The 18,162-nt window shown below is 49.0% G+C and overlaps 1 protein-coding gene across 5 annotated transcripts in view; it reads left to right on the top strand.

Annotated features, from left to right (window-relative positions):
• Vav2 (vav guanine nucleotide exchange factor 2) overlaps positions 1 to 10,663 on the top strand; it is a 168,636-nt gene extending 157,973 nt beyond the window's left edge. For 3 of the 5 annotated variants that reach the window (XM_034495797.2, XM_034495798.2, XM_076928330.1), the window contains 5 exons: positions 621 to 737; positions 2,654 to 2,741; positions 3,819 to 3,942; positions 5,458 to 5,612; positions 8,564 to 10,663. In XM_034495797.2, the coding sequence (XP_034351688.1) occupies positions 621 to 737; positions 2,654 to 2,741; positions 3,819 to 3,942; positions 5,458 to 5,612; positions 8,564 to 8,611 (532 nt within the window). In that variant the 3' untranslated portion in view covers positions 8,612 to 10,663. Of the gene's footprint in view, positions 1 to 620; positions 738 to 2,653; positions 2,742 to 3,818; positions 3,943 to 4,600; positions 4,688 to 5,457; positions 5,613 to 8,563 lie in introns of all 5 variants that reach the window. The other 2 variants (XM_076928331.1, XM_034495800.2) reach the window with 1 other exon arrangement.
• The last annotated feature ends 7,499 nt before the right edge of the window (positions 10,664 to 18,162 follow it).

The following is an 18,162-nucleotide window of genomic DNA, read 5'->3' as shown; positions in this document are numbered from 1 at the left end:
CTTCAGAAACTGACATGCGCCACCTCCCACCCACCCCCCACCCCCCGCCACCAAGAAATTTAATGTACTAACCCTAGATCTACCCTAATTGTGCATACTGGAGACTAAGCTCATGGTGTCTCGCCAGGAATGTGGGTGTTGCTTTGCTGAGGGACCAGTCTCCCCCTCCCTCATTATCTACTCGTTTGTTTCTTTTGTGGTGGGAAAAGCCTGATTTTCCAAGTTCTCATTCAACACAGGTGCTGACCTCCTCCAAGTACCTCTCCTAAAATGCCCCCATCATCTCTTCATCTCAAATAGTGCAAAGAATTTAGAAAATGGCGGTCTGGTAGAAGTTTGTGATTCGAACAGTTCCCCCACCTGGCTGTGGCAGTCTTATCTCCCCCCATGACATCTTTACCAGATACCCTTGTATGCTGCTTAACTTGAGGTGCTGGTCCCAACTTTGTGCCCTGCATATCAGGACATGGCCACACACCTCTGCCCCCCATCAGTCAGTCACCTGTCTACTCACCTCAGAGGTTCAGACAAGGAGCAAAGCCCGAGACAGGTGACACACACACATACCAAGGGCACTACTCCGTCAGCGTTGTGTCTCAGCTCTGGTTTCCTGACCCCAGGTTTGCTGGCAACATGGAACGGCAGCAGACAGACAATCTGCTCAAGTCTCATGCCAGTGGGACCTACCTCATCAGAGAGCGTCCAGCAGAGGCCGAACGGTTTGCCATCAGTATCAAGTGAGCACACCCCAGGCGCATGAGCGTTCCTCTTGAGCCTGCTACTGAGGGGATGGGGTGGGTCTTCTCTCTGGTGCCCAGGCTAGAAAATCTCAGACAAGATGGAACAGAGGACACAGGCTAACCATCAGGTTTCCTCGCGAGAGCTGGGTGCAGCTTGCAAGTTCAGGGCTCCATGGCCACATCATGCAGTTTAGGGCTCGGTTGTGCATTTTCAGAGACAGGTGGGCTGGTGGGACACAGGGAAGTGCCATCAGGAATGTACTGGCAGCCAGTCCAGTGAGTCTTAGGCAGGATGTATCCTTCGTGCTGCTTTGTGGCATCTGGGGACCCTCAGAGACCTTCAGCAGTGGCCATGGTAGCCCTGTAGCTTGGGCTACACGTCCTTGGTCTGGGCATTTTTCCTCAGATAAAAAATAAACAAGGCCTGGCAGTTTGTTTTTCTCAGCCTAGGACACCCATGGGCACAAGTCTTAGACCTGTTACTAGCTGTTTAATTTGCTATGATTGAGTGGTGTTCTGAGAGTCCTGAGCAGGGCGCCTGTGTGTGGGAAAGGTCATCTTTGGTCTTCTGGGAATTGGGTTGAGGCAAGCCATAGTGAGACAGCCTGGACATTCTTGCTACAATGACAGAAACTGAGAAGGATGCCAGTGGGTGCAGGAATGCTTCACGGCCCCTTGGGCAGGTGCGCACTAGGCTGTGCAGGGCAGCCCTAGGACCTGAACACAACACTTTCCCCTCTTCCTTTGGGTATGTTTCTTCTACTTCTGCGCTGGGTTGGGGTTCAAAGCTTGCCTCTGCCAAGCATCCTGGGCCACACAGTCTAGCCCAGGCAGGTACACACACCTGGTCCATGCATCTGACATTGAGGAAGACTTCTGTGGAAGAAGACCACTGCAGCATCTTAGGCCAGGGCCCTGCTTTACAAGACTGCTGTCAGGGGACTACCAAGGGGGAGAGGGGTGGAGACAAGAATCTGTGGAGCTAGAAGAGGCCCCCGGGTCTCCCCACTTCAGGAAGGTTACACTGCCAGGAGTCATCACTTTCCCAGAAGTCCTATGATGTTCAGGGTCTAAAGAAATTCATAGCCTATATCCAGCCCCACACAATGATGTGGCAGCTGTCCCACCCACCTACTAGGAGTGTCCATAGTGCCTTGTGTCTGCCCAGCCTTTAGGTCACCACAGTGGCAATTCTACTGGGCTGGCTCATAGCACATGTTAAAGCCACGTGAACACAGGTAGGTGCCTACAGTGACCCTGTGGGGTGACGCTTGATTACTCGTTAGTTAGGTGTTTTCTTTAGCCAGTTTCAGGGTATTGAACCAACCTTGCATTCATAGGGTGTCTCCCCACCCCTCAGCACTGTTCAGTCCTTGTTACGTGTTTGGGTCATGTGCAGACATATTTAGGGAGATAGGTTCTCTTGCTTCACTGACTGGGTTCCTATGCCCACAGGCATCAGGACACTGGCTTGAGATCTCTGTCTGCATGACATGTCGAACCTTGGTATTGCCTCACGTGGGCTGGGCTGTCATTTGGGGGAGCCTTCTAAGGCTTTCTAGGTTGGGGACACTTGAACTAAAGATGATGATAGTAGGTGAGGGCAGGGCAGCTGGCCCCGGGACCTGGTCTACTTGTGCTCTGTGCTTTTGGAGCCACCTAGAGGGGGCTAGGGGCTGAGGCCGGAGTTGGCAGTGGGGACTCTGGATATGACTTAAAGCAGGCAGGGAGAGCTATGGGAGACTTGTTCAAATGGAGTAGGCTAAGGGCTGGAGAAGTGGCTGGCCAGGAAGGGCCGCAGAGGCATTATAGAGGTTTAGGTCTGGATCTTTGCTGAAGCAGATCTGGAATAAGCCTGGGGTTATGTGCTTGCACAGCAAGAGCTGGGCTGTCTGTCTGTCTTATCTATCCAGGTTCAATGATGAGGTGAAACATATCAAGGTGGTGGAGAAAGACAGCTGGATCCATATCACGGAAGCCAAGAAGTTTGAGAGCCTGCTGGTATGTGTGCCTGTGACTCTCACTACCTGGCCACAGAGGCCCAAGGGCTCTCCACTTTTCAGCCACTCTGCCCCCTGATGATCCGTTTTCTTTGCCTAGGGAGGATCAATTCTTCCCAGTGTGGGGCAAAATCTAGAGAAACTTGATAGGATGCCTGGGACAGTTGGAGTCACGTTATATCGGAGTTGGGTCACTGAAAACTTTACCTCGCTCACGTGATAGAGCAGAAACCAAGGCTTTCACCTCGGACGTGAGACTACAGGCTACCTCAGGCCGAGTCTCTCCCCACGTCCTTGGGGTCAGCCCCACCAGAATGCCATTAAAGGCATACTATTCCTTAAAGTGTCACTAAAAGGTTTGGTTTTGACCTCCACAGCCCCTTTTGGTACTAGCACGGAGCCCAGGGCCTTACACATACTAGGCAGTTGCCCTAGCACTGTGCCCAACCTCAACCCCAACCCTTTTTCTTTGTTTTTGGAGACAGACACGATGTAGCTCTGGCGATGTAGCTCTGGCAGGTCTAGAACTGTGGAGTTCTCTCAGCGTGCCTCTGCCTCCTGGTTGCTGGGATTATGTACCTGGCCCCGTATTTCTTTCAGTCACAAACGTCACTCCCCTGGCAGGGGACATTGGAGATTTCCTTTTCCCTCTGTGACCCACAGGAAAACACAGGCAAAGAGAAAGTGCCTGAAATCCCCTTCGCAGCTCAGGGCCAACAGACACCATCCGGGGAGGCTGTAGGTGCCTCCTGGGGCAGCCAGGCTGTGGTTCATTGCTCTTCAGTCCTCTCCCTGGCACTAGCCTCGTGGCATTCTGCCCTGCAGGTGTGCCACCCTCCAGCGTGGACGGCACTGTAGTCAGCAGGTTGTTCTTCAACCTTGGCATTCTTTCCAGAGCATTCTTTGAGAAATATTTGGGAGCCCTGCACCTGAGGGAGAAGTTTTTGAGGCACTGGCCATCCTAGCTGGGCTGGGCTGGAGTGAGATTGAGGGGGGTCTCAGAGAAGTCCGTGCCTTGAACCCAGGAGGTGGGAGGGCTCCCGAGTCTCCCTCGGTGGTGAGTGTGTGCCCCCTGCAGGAGCTGGTGGAGTACTACCAGTGCCACTCACTCAAGGAAAGCTTCAAGCAGTTGGACACTACTCTCAAGTTCCCCTACAAGTCTCGGGAGCGAGCCACCAGCAGGGCCTCAAGCCGGTCTCCAGGTAATGCCTGTGTCTGTGAGTCTACTCAGGCCACATCCAGGGCCAAGATCTCCCTGTCCACCTGGGTCAAGAGTCGTTGCCCGACCCCTGAGTGTGGGCCAGGCCCTCCACATCTGTCAGTGGCCCAGACTCACGCCCCTTCTCATTCCATGTAAGATGGGTCCACACTGCTACTCGGGCTCTTAGTGCCTGTGCTTGGAGCTGACAGTAGTGAGAAGCAGTCGGGCTGAGAACAGATCCCTCCGTAGGTGCCCTGGGTGGGGCCTTGGCTGTTCAAGACACCTATCTGCCTTTAGGGGGGATTTCAAAGCTTGTGACAAGGTGCAGCCTGGACCTTGAGGCAGAGATAGGCCCAGAGCATTTGTCTTCTAGCTTAGGGCTCTTTCCCCTGAGTCACCCATGTCTCCAGTCAGCAGGGACCCGCAGAGCTATGGGGCCTTCCTCTCCCCACCCCAGACAGAGCAGACCAGCAAAGGGTTGCCAGTCTATGACAGTTGACCCCAAAGTCCTTTCAAGACATAGGTGTAGAGCAAGCAGTGGCCTAGCTGTGCCTGTAGCAGGCCCCGCCTTCCCCAGTATCCTCCCAAGGTAGAGCCTGGCATCCCCCTTAGCTCCTTGGCTCCTGCTCTGGCTTATACTCTCTCTTGCCTCTTTGCAGCTTCCTGTGCTTCCTACAACTTTTCTTTTCTCAGTCCTCAGGGCCTCAGCTTTGCCCCCCAGGGCCCCTCTGCTCCCTTCTGGTCAGGTACCTCTACTGTTCAGGGCCCAGCCTGGTGGGTCCCCCTGGCTGCGCAGCCTGGTGCTGGGGGGATGGGGGGTGGCTGGGAATTGGGCCGAGGCTGCAGCCCATGAGGACGCATTAGGCAGGGCTCTTCCCTGGTCACACTGGTAGACACTTCCCTGCCTCATCAGCTGCCATCCATCATGGCCTCTGAGAGCTTTGCCTCTGGTTTGGGAGATGTGGACAGGAGGGGCAGAGATGGTGACTACTCTGCAGCCAGGAGAGCTGCCACAGGAACAGGGATGGGTGTGGAGGAGAGGGTTTCAGTCAGCCCTGGTCCAACATGCTTTCTACTGCCAGAGCCAAAGCCCTTCTGTGCAAGGCTGTGTGTCCCCTCACTACCATTGTCACCTGTACCCAGGACTCCTGGGTTCTGGGCTGAACCAGTTCACTGGGTTTCCGATCTAATTTGGGGATCTGGATGGTGATGGTCAAGGCATGGGTGCCTGCTCTGTTTACCAGTGGCATGCTCATTGCTTGTGAGAGCAGCCAGCATTGGCGGTGCTAGTTCAACCCCCTCTAAGTGCATGCATAATGTGTCTTATGCCCAGACACAGGTGGGAATGGCCCTCAGCCGGAGGCCAGTGTCCCTCCAGAGACCATCCCTAGCTGTGGCCACAAAGCCCTCCCTACTGTAGATACCAGGGAAGGGACCCACCTCAGTCTGAGGGCCTCTAGCTCTGGCTGAGTAGCTCCTACAGCTGTTTGATGCCTCACCCTGTCTGCCTCAATAGTGTTCACACCGCGGGTCATCGGCACGGCTGTGGCCAGGTACAATTTTGCCGCACGAGACATGCGGGAGCTGTCACTGCGGGAAGGTGATGTGGTGAAGATTTACAGCCGAATCGGTGGGGACCAGGGCTGGTGGAAAGGCGAGACGAATGGGCGGGTGAGTAGCTTGGCTGGCTTGAAGGCTTTGTGCAGAGGCCCGGGGCTGGCCTTACTGAGAGGTCAAGGAGGTTTCCCTTTGACTCTGACACAGTCAGACTCAGCTATGCTTAGACATGACCTAGGCACACTGTCTGGGATTCCCTGGTGTCATGGGTGGGGATGAGGATGAGTGTCCAGTTGTTCACTGTGATCCTAGCTACACTGGTCAGGTCTAAATCCAGGCCCCACAGACCCTTCTCCTCTGCCTTTGTGGACACTCAGGAACAGGTTTTATATACAGTCATCTGGTCACTTGCAGGTAGGGAAGCCATCAGGTCCTACCTACCCCACCCCTTCCTCCTGTTTATGGTGACTACCATGTGGCTCCCTCAGACTCTTTCTCCCAGAGGTTCTGCCAAGGGCCTCCTCTATCCCAGAACTTACATAGATCCACTGGCTTTGACCCATGTCTCTGAGCAACTTTTTTGGAAGGCAGAGAGTTCCAGGTGCCACCACTGGACAAACTGGATTTTTGTGGGGCTACAGATGCCCACAGGCAGGTGCATTTGTCTGCAGAGGGCCAGACAGCCTTGGCTCCCCTACTGAGCATTCTATAGCTGGTAGCAGGAACCATTTTGTTCCCACTCTCCTTGGTGTCTGTGTTACATGCCCCAAAGGTGTTCATTTATACCCAGCTGCCCTTCAAAAGAGTGAAGGCTACTAAGTCCTAGCAGCAACTTTGAGAACTGGACGCTAGCCCTGAAGTGGGCCAGTGCAGGTGGAAGCAGCTGGGACTGGAATTCAGTTACTTGCTTGGTCCCTCACCAGGTCCAGGCAATTCCATAGCACAGTCTGAAAACGACTACTTTGAGCTTTTGTGAGTAGCTCTTTATGATATAAATGCCTTTTTCTCTCTGGCTGCTTTACTGCTAAGTCTGTCTGCTGACAGAGGTGACAGCATCTTCCTTTGAGTAGGTACTTTGCTACCATCCTTCTTCCCTCCCCTACTAAACCCCTACTTTCCCGTTACTGTTGACCTCTTTCCCTGCACTTAAACTGGGTTTCCTATAACCAGTTGGAATTTTTACTGTAATGTGACAGTTGACTCTAATGTGGCAGTCTTTGCCTTTTAGTAGGCATTTGTAGACCATTTATATTTAGTATACATTTTGTTTTGACTGTTGGTCAATTCCTCTCCTCTCCTCTCCTTTCTGGGTAACTTTTAGGTTAATCAATATTTTTTCTATCTACTTCACTTCCCCTTCTCATGATTGATTTGTTAGTTATATATTCTTTTATCGTGTATGTTATTTCTGGTGGTTACAGATGTACTTTGAGTATTCAGAGTCCCTTTAGGGAGTATTTTTACTACTGAGACAATGTGAGGACCACACAGCCTTGAATTATAAATTATTTTCCTCCCAGTTTTTGTGTGGGTGTTGTCATTATCATCTATATTTTTTAACATTTGAGAGTAATTGCCCACATGACCTCTCTTTACTCCTTAATATTTCCTGGAGCCAATGCTATTGCCCCTTGACATAATAAAGTTATCTGCAGTATATTTTCAAATTTCATCAAATTTTGTCAATTATGTTTCTTCTAGCTGCTGTTTACTGGATGCATGGACTGCTGGCCATGACCAGCATCTTAAATGAAGTGTTCCTCAGTTTCTGTCATATGATTTGTAACATTTCTTGAAGAGGAGGCACAGATTTTTAACCCATTGTTAGGTTTGATGTTGTTTTCACATTTAGACAGAGACTGTACCTTTATGTTGTTATACACAGGAGGATGTCATTCATCAGTGTGACCGCATCTGTTCCATTTCATTCTGTTGCTGTGATAAACCACTCTGACCAAAAGTGACTGAGAGGAGGAAGCAGTCAATTTTATCTTACAGGTCTAGGTCATAGTCATCACTGATGGAAGTTGGGGCAGGTACCATGGAGGAATGCTGCATGCTGGTCTCTCAGGATCATATACAGCTAGCTTTCTTGTATCACCTGCGTAGGAGATAGTGCTGTCCATACCAGGCTGGACCCTCCCCCATCAGTTAACAGTGAAGACAAGTCTCACAGACCTGTCAGTCTGATCTGGGCGATCCCTTAATTAAGGCTTCTCCTCTCAGATGCTATCCCGGAAGGCATGTGATTGGGGAACCAGTTCCAGGTTCTAACTGTTTGTTTTACTAACTTTGGGCTTGGTTAAGGGCTATCAGCCAGGTCTCTCTTCCCTGTTTCCACCTGCATTCTCTCCATTGACCTGTGGTTAGTCCTGTTCTCTGTCTAACCTGATTCTTTTAAGTCATTGCATCTTTTGGCTCTCAGGTTTCTTTCCCTCCTTCCTTTTCTTTCTCCTTCACTTCTTTTGTTGTTGTTGTTTGTCTGTTTTGTTTGGGTTTTTGTTGTTGTTTATCTATTTCTTTTATTGGTTAGTTTTATTTTAATTTTGAAGAGAAGGTTTCATCAAGATGGCCTGCTTGGCCTTGAACTCTCAGGGTGATCTCCTGCTTCAGTCCTGAATGCTGGGGTCATGGACAATGTATCACAATATCCAGCTTCCAGCCTTGGACTTCTGTTTGATTTCTGACTCCTGTTCTCTGGAAGAAATGTTTAGCTTCTTCTCAGTTTTCTGAAACATGCAGGGTAGCTCTTTCTGTGCCTGACCTAGGACTCCTTTCTGCTGTCTGTGTTTGCTCTTGGTTTTCGCCAGTGTTGTGGCTGAGGCCAGGTTGTGTGTCAGGAGACATGGGAAGGTGTGATTTCCTCAGCAGGATCTGACGCTTTCTCAGTGGCAGATCATAAGCTAGATTCCTCAGCCTCTCTTTGAGGCTTGGTGGGACCCGGTTGAGATCTGGTATTTGGGAGGGGTCTCAGCTCTTAAGCCCTTCCTGGCCCTGCCCTGACCCATGCCCCCTTGCTGTGTGTACACACATGCAGACACAACTGTCCCTGCCATCTTTTTCAGATCGGTTGGTTTCCTTCAACGTACGTGGAAGAAGAAGGCGTCCAGTGAGGGTGAGACCTGGACAGGACCCACGGATGCTTTTGGGAGCCTCCCGACCTCTGAAGTCCGCCTCTGGCTTCTCTACAGCTCTGGGACTACCTGAAACGCCTGCAGCTATTATGGCCCATAGGGATGGGGAGGGTGTCCCACTGTCACCTGCCCTAGGAGGCCTGTCCCTGGGTACATTCCTTGTACATAGAGGAAATCTGTGCTGGCCACACCCAGAGCACCAAGGAGAAGCAGCTCAGGCAATATGGTCAAGCATGTGTGGTTGACAGCAGAACTCAGAAGCCACTGCCTGCCTCTGTGGTTTAGATGGTTGTTCAGGAGTCTAGAACTCAACTCATGGTGTGCCAGGGAGGGCTGGGAACAGCAGTGGGTCCCTTCCCAGGCCCATCTGCTGCCCCATACTGATCTGCCTGTCTTTTCTGCTGCTCTCTAGAGTGTGTTAGGTCTCGGGAGGTAGGCAGGACCAGAGCCGAGCTGTTCTGTAGCACACACTAGGCCTAGCTGGGAGAGAGAGAGAGCTTACACAGGGACCACTGGATCATGCTAGCTCTGGAGCTTTCCCTGGCCGCCTCCCGTCCTGACACATCAGGGTCCTGCTGAGTGCTAACTGGGCAGGCCCCTCCCTTATGAGGGGCCTTTGGGAAAGATGACATTGCTGACCCACCCCCGGCCCACCTAGTCAGTGGTACTGTTCTTTGCTTGTTGAAGCCCCTTTCCTGAGCCAGGAAACAGGTTTTCTCTGCCCTGCTGCCATGGGACACATCTGTGCACCCCAAAGGGCAGGGTAGAATACCAGGTTTCCATCCCCCCTGCCTCTTTTCTCTCCAGGAGGCACTCTTGGGTCTTCTGCATTCCAAACTACGGTCACTAGGAGTCCGCTGGCCTTTGCACTAGATGTTGGTTATGGCCCTTGACAGGTCTCTCCACAAGGATTCCTGCAGCCCACACACTGGGCCTATGGCTGGCTCAAATTAAGTGCTCTTGGGGTGTCTCTGCCCTTTCACTTCTCCTGGTGCTTCCTGCCCTTTGACCTCTGGCTTGCTTGGCCAGCCTCTCATTTCTTCCTGTGAGTTCTGTGTGAAGACACACAGACTCTCGGCTCTTTCTCCTTTCATCCAGCTGCCCATTTCTGAGTGAGGAGGGAGCCAAGGCTAGGGTCACTGTCCCCACTGGAGTGGGACAGTGCACTACCTTCCTCCTGGGGACACTTGCAGCCTGGTGTCCACATACAACATGCTGGGATGTTAGGGGAGGCAGGGAGGGATCAGGAGATGGGGAGCGGCAGGAAGTGAGACACCTTGGAAAGCCCCAGCTGTGAGAAACTGGGAGCAAAGGGTTTGCCTTGGAAAGGTCAGGGCACGGCCCACTTTGCACAGCTCCCTGACCCAGCCTGCCCGGTGCAAGTGCAGACAGTGGGGAGGGCTCTGCAGGCCCCTTCGCATGAACCATGTGAATGCCCTCATGACACCCTGTGCTTTCGGTTTGGTTTTGTTTGTTTGTTTTTCTGTTGTTGTAGTTGGTTTCTTTTGTTTTGTTTTTTGGGTTTTTTTTTTTTTTTTTTGGTCCTGTTATGTTTTGTTTTGCCTGTTCATATTTTAGGGGGGGGGGAAGTTGTAATTATTTCATCTAAGTCTCCCATTATATATCTGTGAATAAGAGATTCTATAATAGCAAGAGGATGTATATTTTAGCTTGTCATGATGCGTCATGATAACGAAGGACACTGAAAAAGAGAATACTCTAGAGCCTCGTTCTTGTGAATGTTTTGTGTCTGTTTTGACATGTGTGCTTGGTTTGGGTTTGTTTTTGAGCTGCACTGAGCAGGGTGCTGGGCAGGCTGGGACATGGGCACCTCTGCAGGAGACTAGACACCGTCTAAGGTCTGGGGGCCTAAGATCAGCTGTGAACATTTGCAGCACAGTGCATGCAAGTCAGGGATGTGGGGGTCCCACAGCCAGCAGCACCCCCTGATGGAACAACTGTACATTGCCAATGGGTTTTCTCCACAAGACTACGGTTTTTACTACAAATAAACCTATGTTCTATTCTGCAGCAGTGGTTAACCTTCTGTGCCTGGGAGGGAGCAGCCGGCACCCTAAGTTCACTAGGGTTTGTCTTACCCCAAGCCTGGCTGCCAGGTGGTCACCTCTGCCTGGCTAACACAGCATCCAGCAGAGTCTACCAGGCAGCCTTATGGCAAGAGCCACCGTCTTCAGAGATTAAACAAACAAATAAGCAAGAAACCCAGCACTTTCTCCTCTAGGATGAGTCCTGTGTCATTCGATGAAAAAAACCTAAATCATAAAGTATTGGTGGTCCTTACCACCCACCCTACAGAAAAAGCAGCCCATGCCTCAGGATCGAAGGCTTCCCTCCCAGTCTCCTGTCCTTAGCCCGCACTGCCCTCTTCACGGTTACCTTGTCTTCCAGCACGGCTCCGGAGGTTCCTGATGGTATAACTAGAATGGAGCAGAGCACCCCATCAGCTCTGTAGCCAGGGCCTTGTTGCAGGGCTACCCCTGGCGACAATTATGCTTGGAAGTAAGGTAGAGTAAGGTAGGCACACGTCCACTTGTAAAATGGGGTCCTGTTACCAAGGAGGTGGAGCAAGGGCACACCTGGGTCCCTGTGAATGCCATATGAGCCCGGGAGTTACGTGGCTAGTGTGGAGTCATGTTACAAATGTGGCTGTATACTATGTGCCCAGACCAGAGACAGGTGAAGATTATGCCCATCCATCTTTATCCAGTTCACTCACACGGTATGGTGGTCACCCTGTGAATGCTCACACCCTCGTCCTGACATGCCTCCCCAACGTTTGGGTGTTTGCACACGCTCTCACTGGCCTGTGATACCTTCGGCCACTGAAGTCTCCTGTAGAATTTGTAACCAGAAGCAACTAGGAAATAGATGGCAGAGGGGACGTGGGGCCTCAGTCATTCACCAGGCAGCTCCTGCTGATTATGTCCAGGTCTTGCTACCCTCGCCTTTTCTGGGTCCTTTCTGCCTTGGTGTCCTAAGTTACCACCATGTGGGCAGCAGGTGGAGGAAGTGCCTCCTTGCACCCAGCAGCCCTTTCTGGGATATTCCTGGGTCCTAGGATGTCTCTCTTGGCCACAGTGCAAGGTTCTGGTTCCCGGTGAGCGCTGCAGCTTCCTCTCCTCGGGTGCTCTTCATCACCTGGACTGTGAGGGGAATGTAAGCCTGAAGTGAGGGGACAGAAGCTCATCTGTGGTCCCAGGCCTCAAGGTCAAGGCCAACAGGTGGTTTTTCTGAATATTCTCTTCTTGACATGGGAGCCTCTCACTGTGGCCTCCAGTGGCCTTTTCCTTGGCACACATGTTCCCTCTTGTGGGGAGCAGAACTTAAGATGGTGCCTGGCTGGGTGCCAGATGCCCCTGGCGTGTTGGTTCACCATTTTAGGAAGCCTGGGTGGCACGTAGGCTAGGATTTACTGCGCATGCATTTTGCTTGTTCATCATTATGCAAGATCGGGTCATGTGACATATGTGCTCAGCACCAATCGAGAATGACCATGTGGCAGGTTCTGATTGGAGAGGACACAGATTTAAGGGCTGGGAGCTGGGGCTTGCAGTAATTCAAGGTTCCTGAATAAACCCTGTTGGGAAGGAGATCCCGTGTCCGTTGTCTTCTGTCTGCTGGTCAGTTTGGGAAGCAACAAGTGGTGGCCCATATGGGGAACTTCAGAACCCATTACAGGCAGGGCACCTAGCTGGTAAAGTTCCCAGGTAAGTGGGATGAGGGAAAGTTCTCGGTTCAGAGACTATAAAGTTCCCGGTTTTGGGACAAGTTACTATAAAGTTCCCGGTTTTGGGACAAGTTTAGCAGGAAAGGTTCTCGGAAGAGATAATAAAGTTCCTGAGGATCAGGACAAGTTGCACTAAGCACCATGGGGAATTTCACCTCCTCAATTTCACTCAGGCACTCCGAGGATTGTTAAAAGTGAAGGGTAGTGAGGCTTTAGAGCAGCTATCCCAAAAATCAGAGGTGAGGTATGATTTGGAGAGTGAGAAAAGTTCGGAGGATGAATTAGAAAGCCTGGCCGAGAGCTTGAGTAAATCGAAACTAAAAGTCCAGCCTAGTGCTCCAGAACTACCTTAGCTGCCTCCATATACCCCATTGTCATCGGGACAGAGTTTCAATCTGGAGGTGTGGAGAGAGTTGAGGGCCAAAAGTGATTCAGGAGTACGCTGTTTTCCAGTATTTCGAGATGCCCAAGGGAATCGTTACCATGAGCCCCTAGATTGGAAGATTATTCAAAGGCTGGCCGAAGGGGTGCGGGCATATGGAACCAGTGCAGCCTATGTGGTGGCTCAGCTGGAATCTCTGCATAGCTATGCCATGACCCCCAGTGATTGGCAGAATCTTGCACGGGCCTGCTTAACACCTGGCCAATATTTAGATTGGAAAGCCCATTTCATAGAATATTCAGCTGAATATGTGGCTCAAAATCAGGCAGCCAGACAGCAACAATGGGAATAGGACATGCTTTTAGGGCAGGGTAGATGGGCTGACCATCAAACTATGTATCCTTTACAAGTCTATGAACAGATCAATAAAATGGGAACATGGGCATGGAAGTCGCTTCCGAATAGGGGAGCGGTTTCGGGCAATCTCACTAAGATCACTCAGGGGTTAATGGAACCTTTTGCAGACTTTGTGGCTAGAATAGTAGAAGCAGGAGGAAAGATTTTTGGAGATCCCGATACAGCTATGCCACTTTTAAAATAATTGATTTTTGAGCAGTGTACAAAAGAATGTAGGCAAGCCATAAATCCATATAAGAGCACAGGCCTTGACGTGTGGATGAAAATTTGTAGGGAAATAGGGGGACCTTTATCTAATGCAGGACTAGCCGCTGTGGTGATGCAAATAGCTCGTGGTACAGGTGCAGCAAATAATGCTTGTTTTAAGTGCGGGCAACCAGGACACCTGAAGCGTCAATGCCCGCAGCTGCAGGGTAATCGGGGTTGAACCCCAGGTTTATGCCTGAAGTGCAAAAACGGAAATCATTGGGCTAATGAGTGCAGATCAGTGAGGAACAAAAATGGACAAACTTTACATTCTGGACAAAGAGGAGCATGTCCAAAAAATGGGATGCAGGACCCCCTATCTCAGGGCCCTCAAATATATGGGGCAGTAGCAGAGTGGCCCAGTCTGAGACCGCCAATGCAGTGGGACCACCCTGGAGGGCTACAAAGGGGAGTGCAGGACTCGACCTCTTCCACCACCAGACTCATATTAATGCCCCAAATGGGTCCACAGCTAATAGAGACTGATTTTAAAGGACCTTTACCTGTTGATACAGTGGGGCTGGTGTTAGGGAGAAGCTCGGTTACTATGCAAGGACTTATGGTTCATCCTGGGGTTATTGACTCTGATTATACTGGGATAGTTAAAGTTACGGTGTCCTCTCCCCGAGGTATCTCTGCAATTTCCCCAGGAGATTGATTAGCTCAGCTTTTGTGCCTTCCCAGTTGTCATGGTCAGTTTCCTGCAAAAGATGCTCAGCGAGGAGATAGGGGTTTTGGGTCCACAGGGACCTCAGTTGTATTTTGCTCCTTGGACCTTGATACTAGACCGTTATTGTCTTTAGCAGTAGAAGGAAAAAATATTTCTGGGCTATTGGATACGGGTGCTGATTGCAGCATTATTAGCATGAAAGATTGGCCAAAAGGATGGCCCAGACAAAAGTCAGTGCAATTACTTAGGGGCTTAGGATATGCCCAGGAACCGGAAATGAACTCTCGTCTTCTAAAGTGGAGGGATAGTGAAGGTCATGAAGGGACCTTTCAGCCTTATGATCTGGAGGTTCCTATCTCCCTTTGGGGCAGAGACCTTATGAAGGAAATGGGTTATGTTCTCACAAATGAAAAAGATTACAGTCCACAAACACATAAGATGATGTCCGATATGGGGTATATATCCCTGGGAAAGGACTTGGGAAAAAACTGCAGGGCAAGAGTCTACCTGTGTCCACTGCTCCAAAGAACGATAAAGCGGGAGTGGTTTTTTTTATAGGGGCCACTGTGGAAGCAATTCCCATATCATGGAAGTCTGAGGAACCGGTGTGGGTTCCCCAGTGGCCTCTTCCCTCAGAAAAATTGCAAGCAGTGCATTCTTTAGTCCAGGAGCAATTAGAATTGGGACATTTACAACTGTCTACATCCCCCTGGAATACTCCAATTTTTGTTATTAAGAAAAAAATCGGGAAAATGGAGATTGCTTCATGATCTAAGAGAAATTAATAAACAAATTGGTGATCATGGGTCCAGTACAGAGAGGCCTTCTGTTACCTTCTACTTTACCCAAGAATTGGCCTGTAATTGTGTTAGATATTAAAGATTGTTTCTTTTCTATTTCCCTGCATGAGAAGGATACTGTGAGATTTACCTTTACTGTTCCTTCCTTGAATCATGCTGAGCCAGATCAGAGATATGAGTGGGTTGTTTTACCACAGGGCATGGCCAATAGTCCTACTATGTGTCAGTTGTATGTTGATGCAGCATTAAAAGAGGTTAGAAAGACACTTTTAAAAGTGAAAATATGTCATTTTATGGATGATCTTACTGCCACCCAAACTGATCAATTATTGGAGAATGCCTATCATGCCATTGTATTTGCCCTTAGAGAAAAACATTTGATAATTGCCCCTCAAAAAGTGCAAAAAGATGTAGTTGTTAATTACTTGGGGACTAAAATATTTCTTGAAAGTGTTACTCCTCAGAAGTTACAAATTCATACAGATACCCTGCACACCTTGAATGATTTTCAAAAATTATTAGGAGGTATTCAATGGTTGAGGCCTTACTTACATTTATCTAATAAACAGTTACAACCATTGTATGATATTCTTCCTGGAAATCCTGATTTGAATTCCTCCCGACAATTGACAGATGAAGCTAGAAAAGCTTTGATGCTAGTGGAGGATGGTATGCAAAAGGCAGCTTTGGGACACAGAGATGAAACACAAGGGGTGTCGCTATGCATATTACCTACTGAGAGACAACCAACAGGGGTGCTTTGGCAGGGAGCTCCCTTATTATGGATACATCCTAAAATATCTCCTGCTAAGACACTTTCCCATTATCCCACAGTGGTAGCTCAACTTGCCCTGCAAGGACTTCAACAAAGATTTCAGTATTTTGGATGTCAACCAGAGAAAATAATAATACCCTATATAGCAGAACAATTTGAAATATTATCAGCCACCATAGATGATTGGGCTATCTTAAGATTTTTTTTTTTTGGTGGTATCATTGATAATCATTTACCTAAAGATCCTATTTTACAATTGGTTACTATACATCCTGTAATTTTTCCTAAAATAACCAGACAGCATCCATTGAATGATTGTCCTCTTATTTTTACTGATGGTTCTAAATCAGGGTGTGGAGCATATTTGGTGTATGGATCAGGTCCTGTAGTGATTAAATTTTCCCCCGCTTCTCCACAAGTTATAGAACTTAAAATTGTAATTAAAGTTTTTGAACAGTTTAATAGACCTTTTAATTTGTTGTCAGATAGTCAATATGTGGTAAATATTTTAAAATGTTTGGAAGTTGAAGGAAAAATAAAGCTTAAATCTACCATTGGATTGTTATTAGTAGAATTGCAAAAATTAATATGGAATCGTACCTCTCCCTTTTTTGTGCAGCATATTCAAGCCCATACTGGGTTGCCAGGTCCCTTGGCAGAGGGCAATGATATTGTAGATAAAGCTTCCAAGGCATTGGAAGGTTTTGTGATGGGTGCTGCTCTTGAAATGATGAGAGAGGTTCATAAATGGTTTCATGTTAATTCCAGAACCTTAGCATCGTGCTTTAAATTATCTCGTGCAGATGCAAGAGAAATTGTGAAAACGTGTCAAGTTTGTGTACCTTTTTTGCCACAAGTGTCCTTGGGAGTAAATCCTTGAGGCCTTCGTCCATTACATCTGTGGCAGATGGATGTCACCCATTTTTCTGATTTTGGACGACTGAAATATATTCATGTTTACATTGATACTGTATCAGGTATTATTTATGCCTCTGTCCATACTGGAGAAAAGGCACGCCATGTCATAGCTCACTGCTTTGAAGCTTGGGCTGCATGGGGCCAGCCGCGATGCTTAAAAACAGATAATGGTCCCGCATATACTTCCAATTCTTTTTCCAGTTTTTGTCAAATGATGGGGATCCATATAACACATGGATTACCCTACAATTCTCAAGGACAAGGCATCATAGAACGAGCCCATTGTACTTTAAAAGAATGTCTTGTTAAACAAAAAGGGGGGATAGCCCATGGGTGCTCCCCCCCCCCCCCGAGAGAGACTGGCCATTGCTTTATTTACTCTTAATTTTTTGAATTTGGATAAGTAAGGGCATGCAGCGGCTGATCGCCATGTTGTGTCAGAGGTACCTTATAAAGGTCATGTAATGTGGAAGGACATTATAACTGAAAAATGGTATGGACCAGACCCAGTATTGATGTGGGTGAGAGGTTCTGTTTGTGTATTTCATCAGGATCATCAACAACTGATTTGGGTCCCTGAACACCTGACCAGAAGAGTGCAAGAACCTTCAGATAAAGAAGATGATGGGAGCGGTGTGTCTGCTGCTGCTCCTGATTGAAGGACAGGATCTTCGTTGGGGAATCTTATCAGTATTCCCTAAATCTTTGGTATTCTGGGTTGTGTGTGACCACGGTCAAGTTTGAGAATGTTAGCTATGCAGCATAATTGTCAAGAAATCTTTCTCAGTATCTTACAGGGAATTGGTCCAGGGCGATGGATGATCTTCTTCAAAAGTTGCATCAGTCTGTTGTTACCATCAATGCTAATCGAGTGGATGTGTTCTTCACATCGGGCATGGCTGATTGGATTCTATGGACAGTTTTTCATCTGAGGGAATGGGCAGGCTTGGGAGCCTTGGCTCTGTGTCTTCTACTTATCAGTTGCCTAGCATTCTGGTGTCTGTGTCGCATGAGAGTTAGACATGCCCATGATCAAGCCCTGATGGTACAGGCATTTGCAGCAGTAGAGCTGGGACAGTCGCCACAAGTATGATTGGAAAAGATTGATATGGATATATGGTTTGATGAGAAGGACCCTTGCCCAGCAGTTTTGAGGAGGGCTCTGTGTACCAGTATCACAGGGTGTCAGGTGGCACTGCAAGGGATGTCCTTGAATTATATCAAGGTAGATTCCCTGAAGGATATGCCTGATTGCATGGAGGTTGACACCAAAATCCTTCCCCCATGAAAAGGCGTCGGGACGGGTATGATTAGTAAACCTACTGCACAATGACAGAGGTCAGAAAATCATTACAGTGTCCCACACTTGTCATCCTGATGGGGAGCAGGCCTCTACCCCCCGTTAGAAAATGGTAATGAGTACCCTATCCTCTTTTTGTCTGAGGTCGGTGAGACTTCTCATCAAATCAATATAAAAAGGGGGAGATGTGGGGAGCGGAACTCAAGATGGTGCCTGGCTGGGTGCCAGACGCCCCTGGCGTGCTGGTTCACCATTTCAGGAAGCTTGGGTGGCA

Source organism: Arvicanthis niloticus, chromosome 2 (assembly GCF_011762505.2).
Source record: "Arvicanthis niloticus isolate mArvNil1 chromosome 2, mArvNil1.pat.X, whole genome shotgun sequence".
NCBI lineage: Eukaryota > Metazoa > Chordata > Mammalia > Rodentia > Muridae > Arvicanthis > Arvicanthis niloticus.
This window is presented reverse-complemented; position numbering and strand designations above follow the sequence as displayed.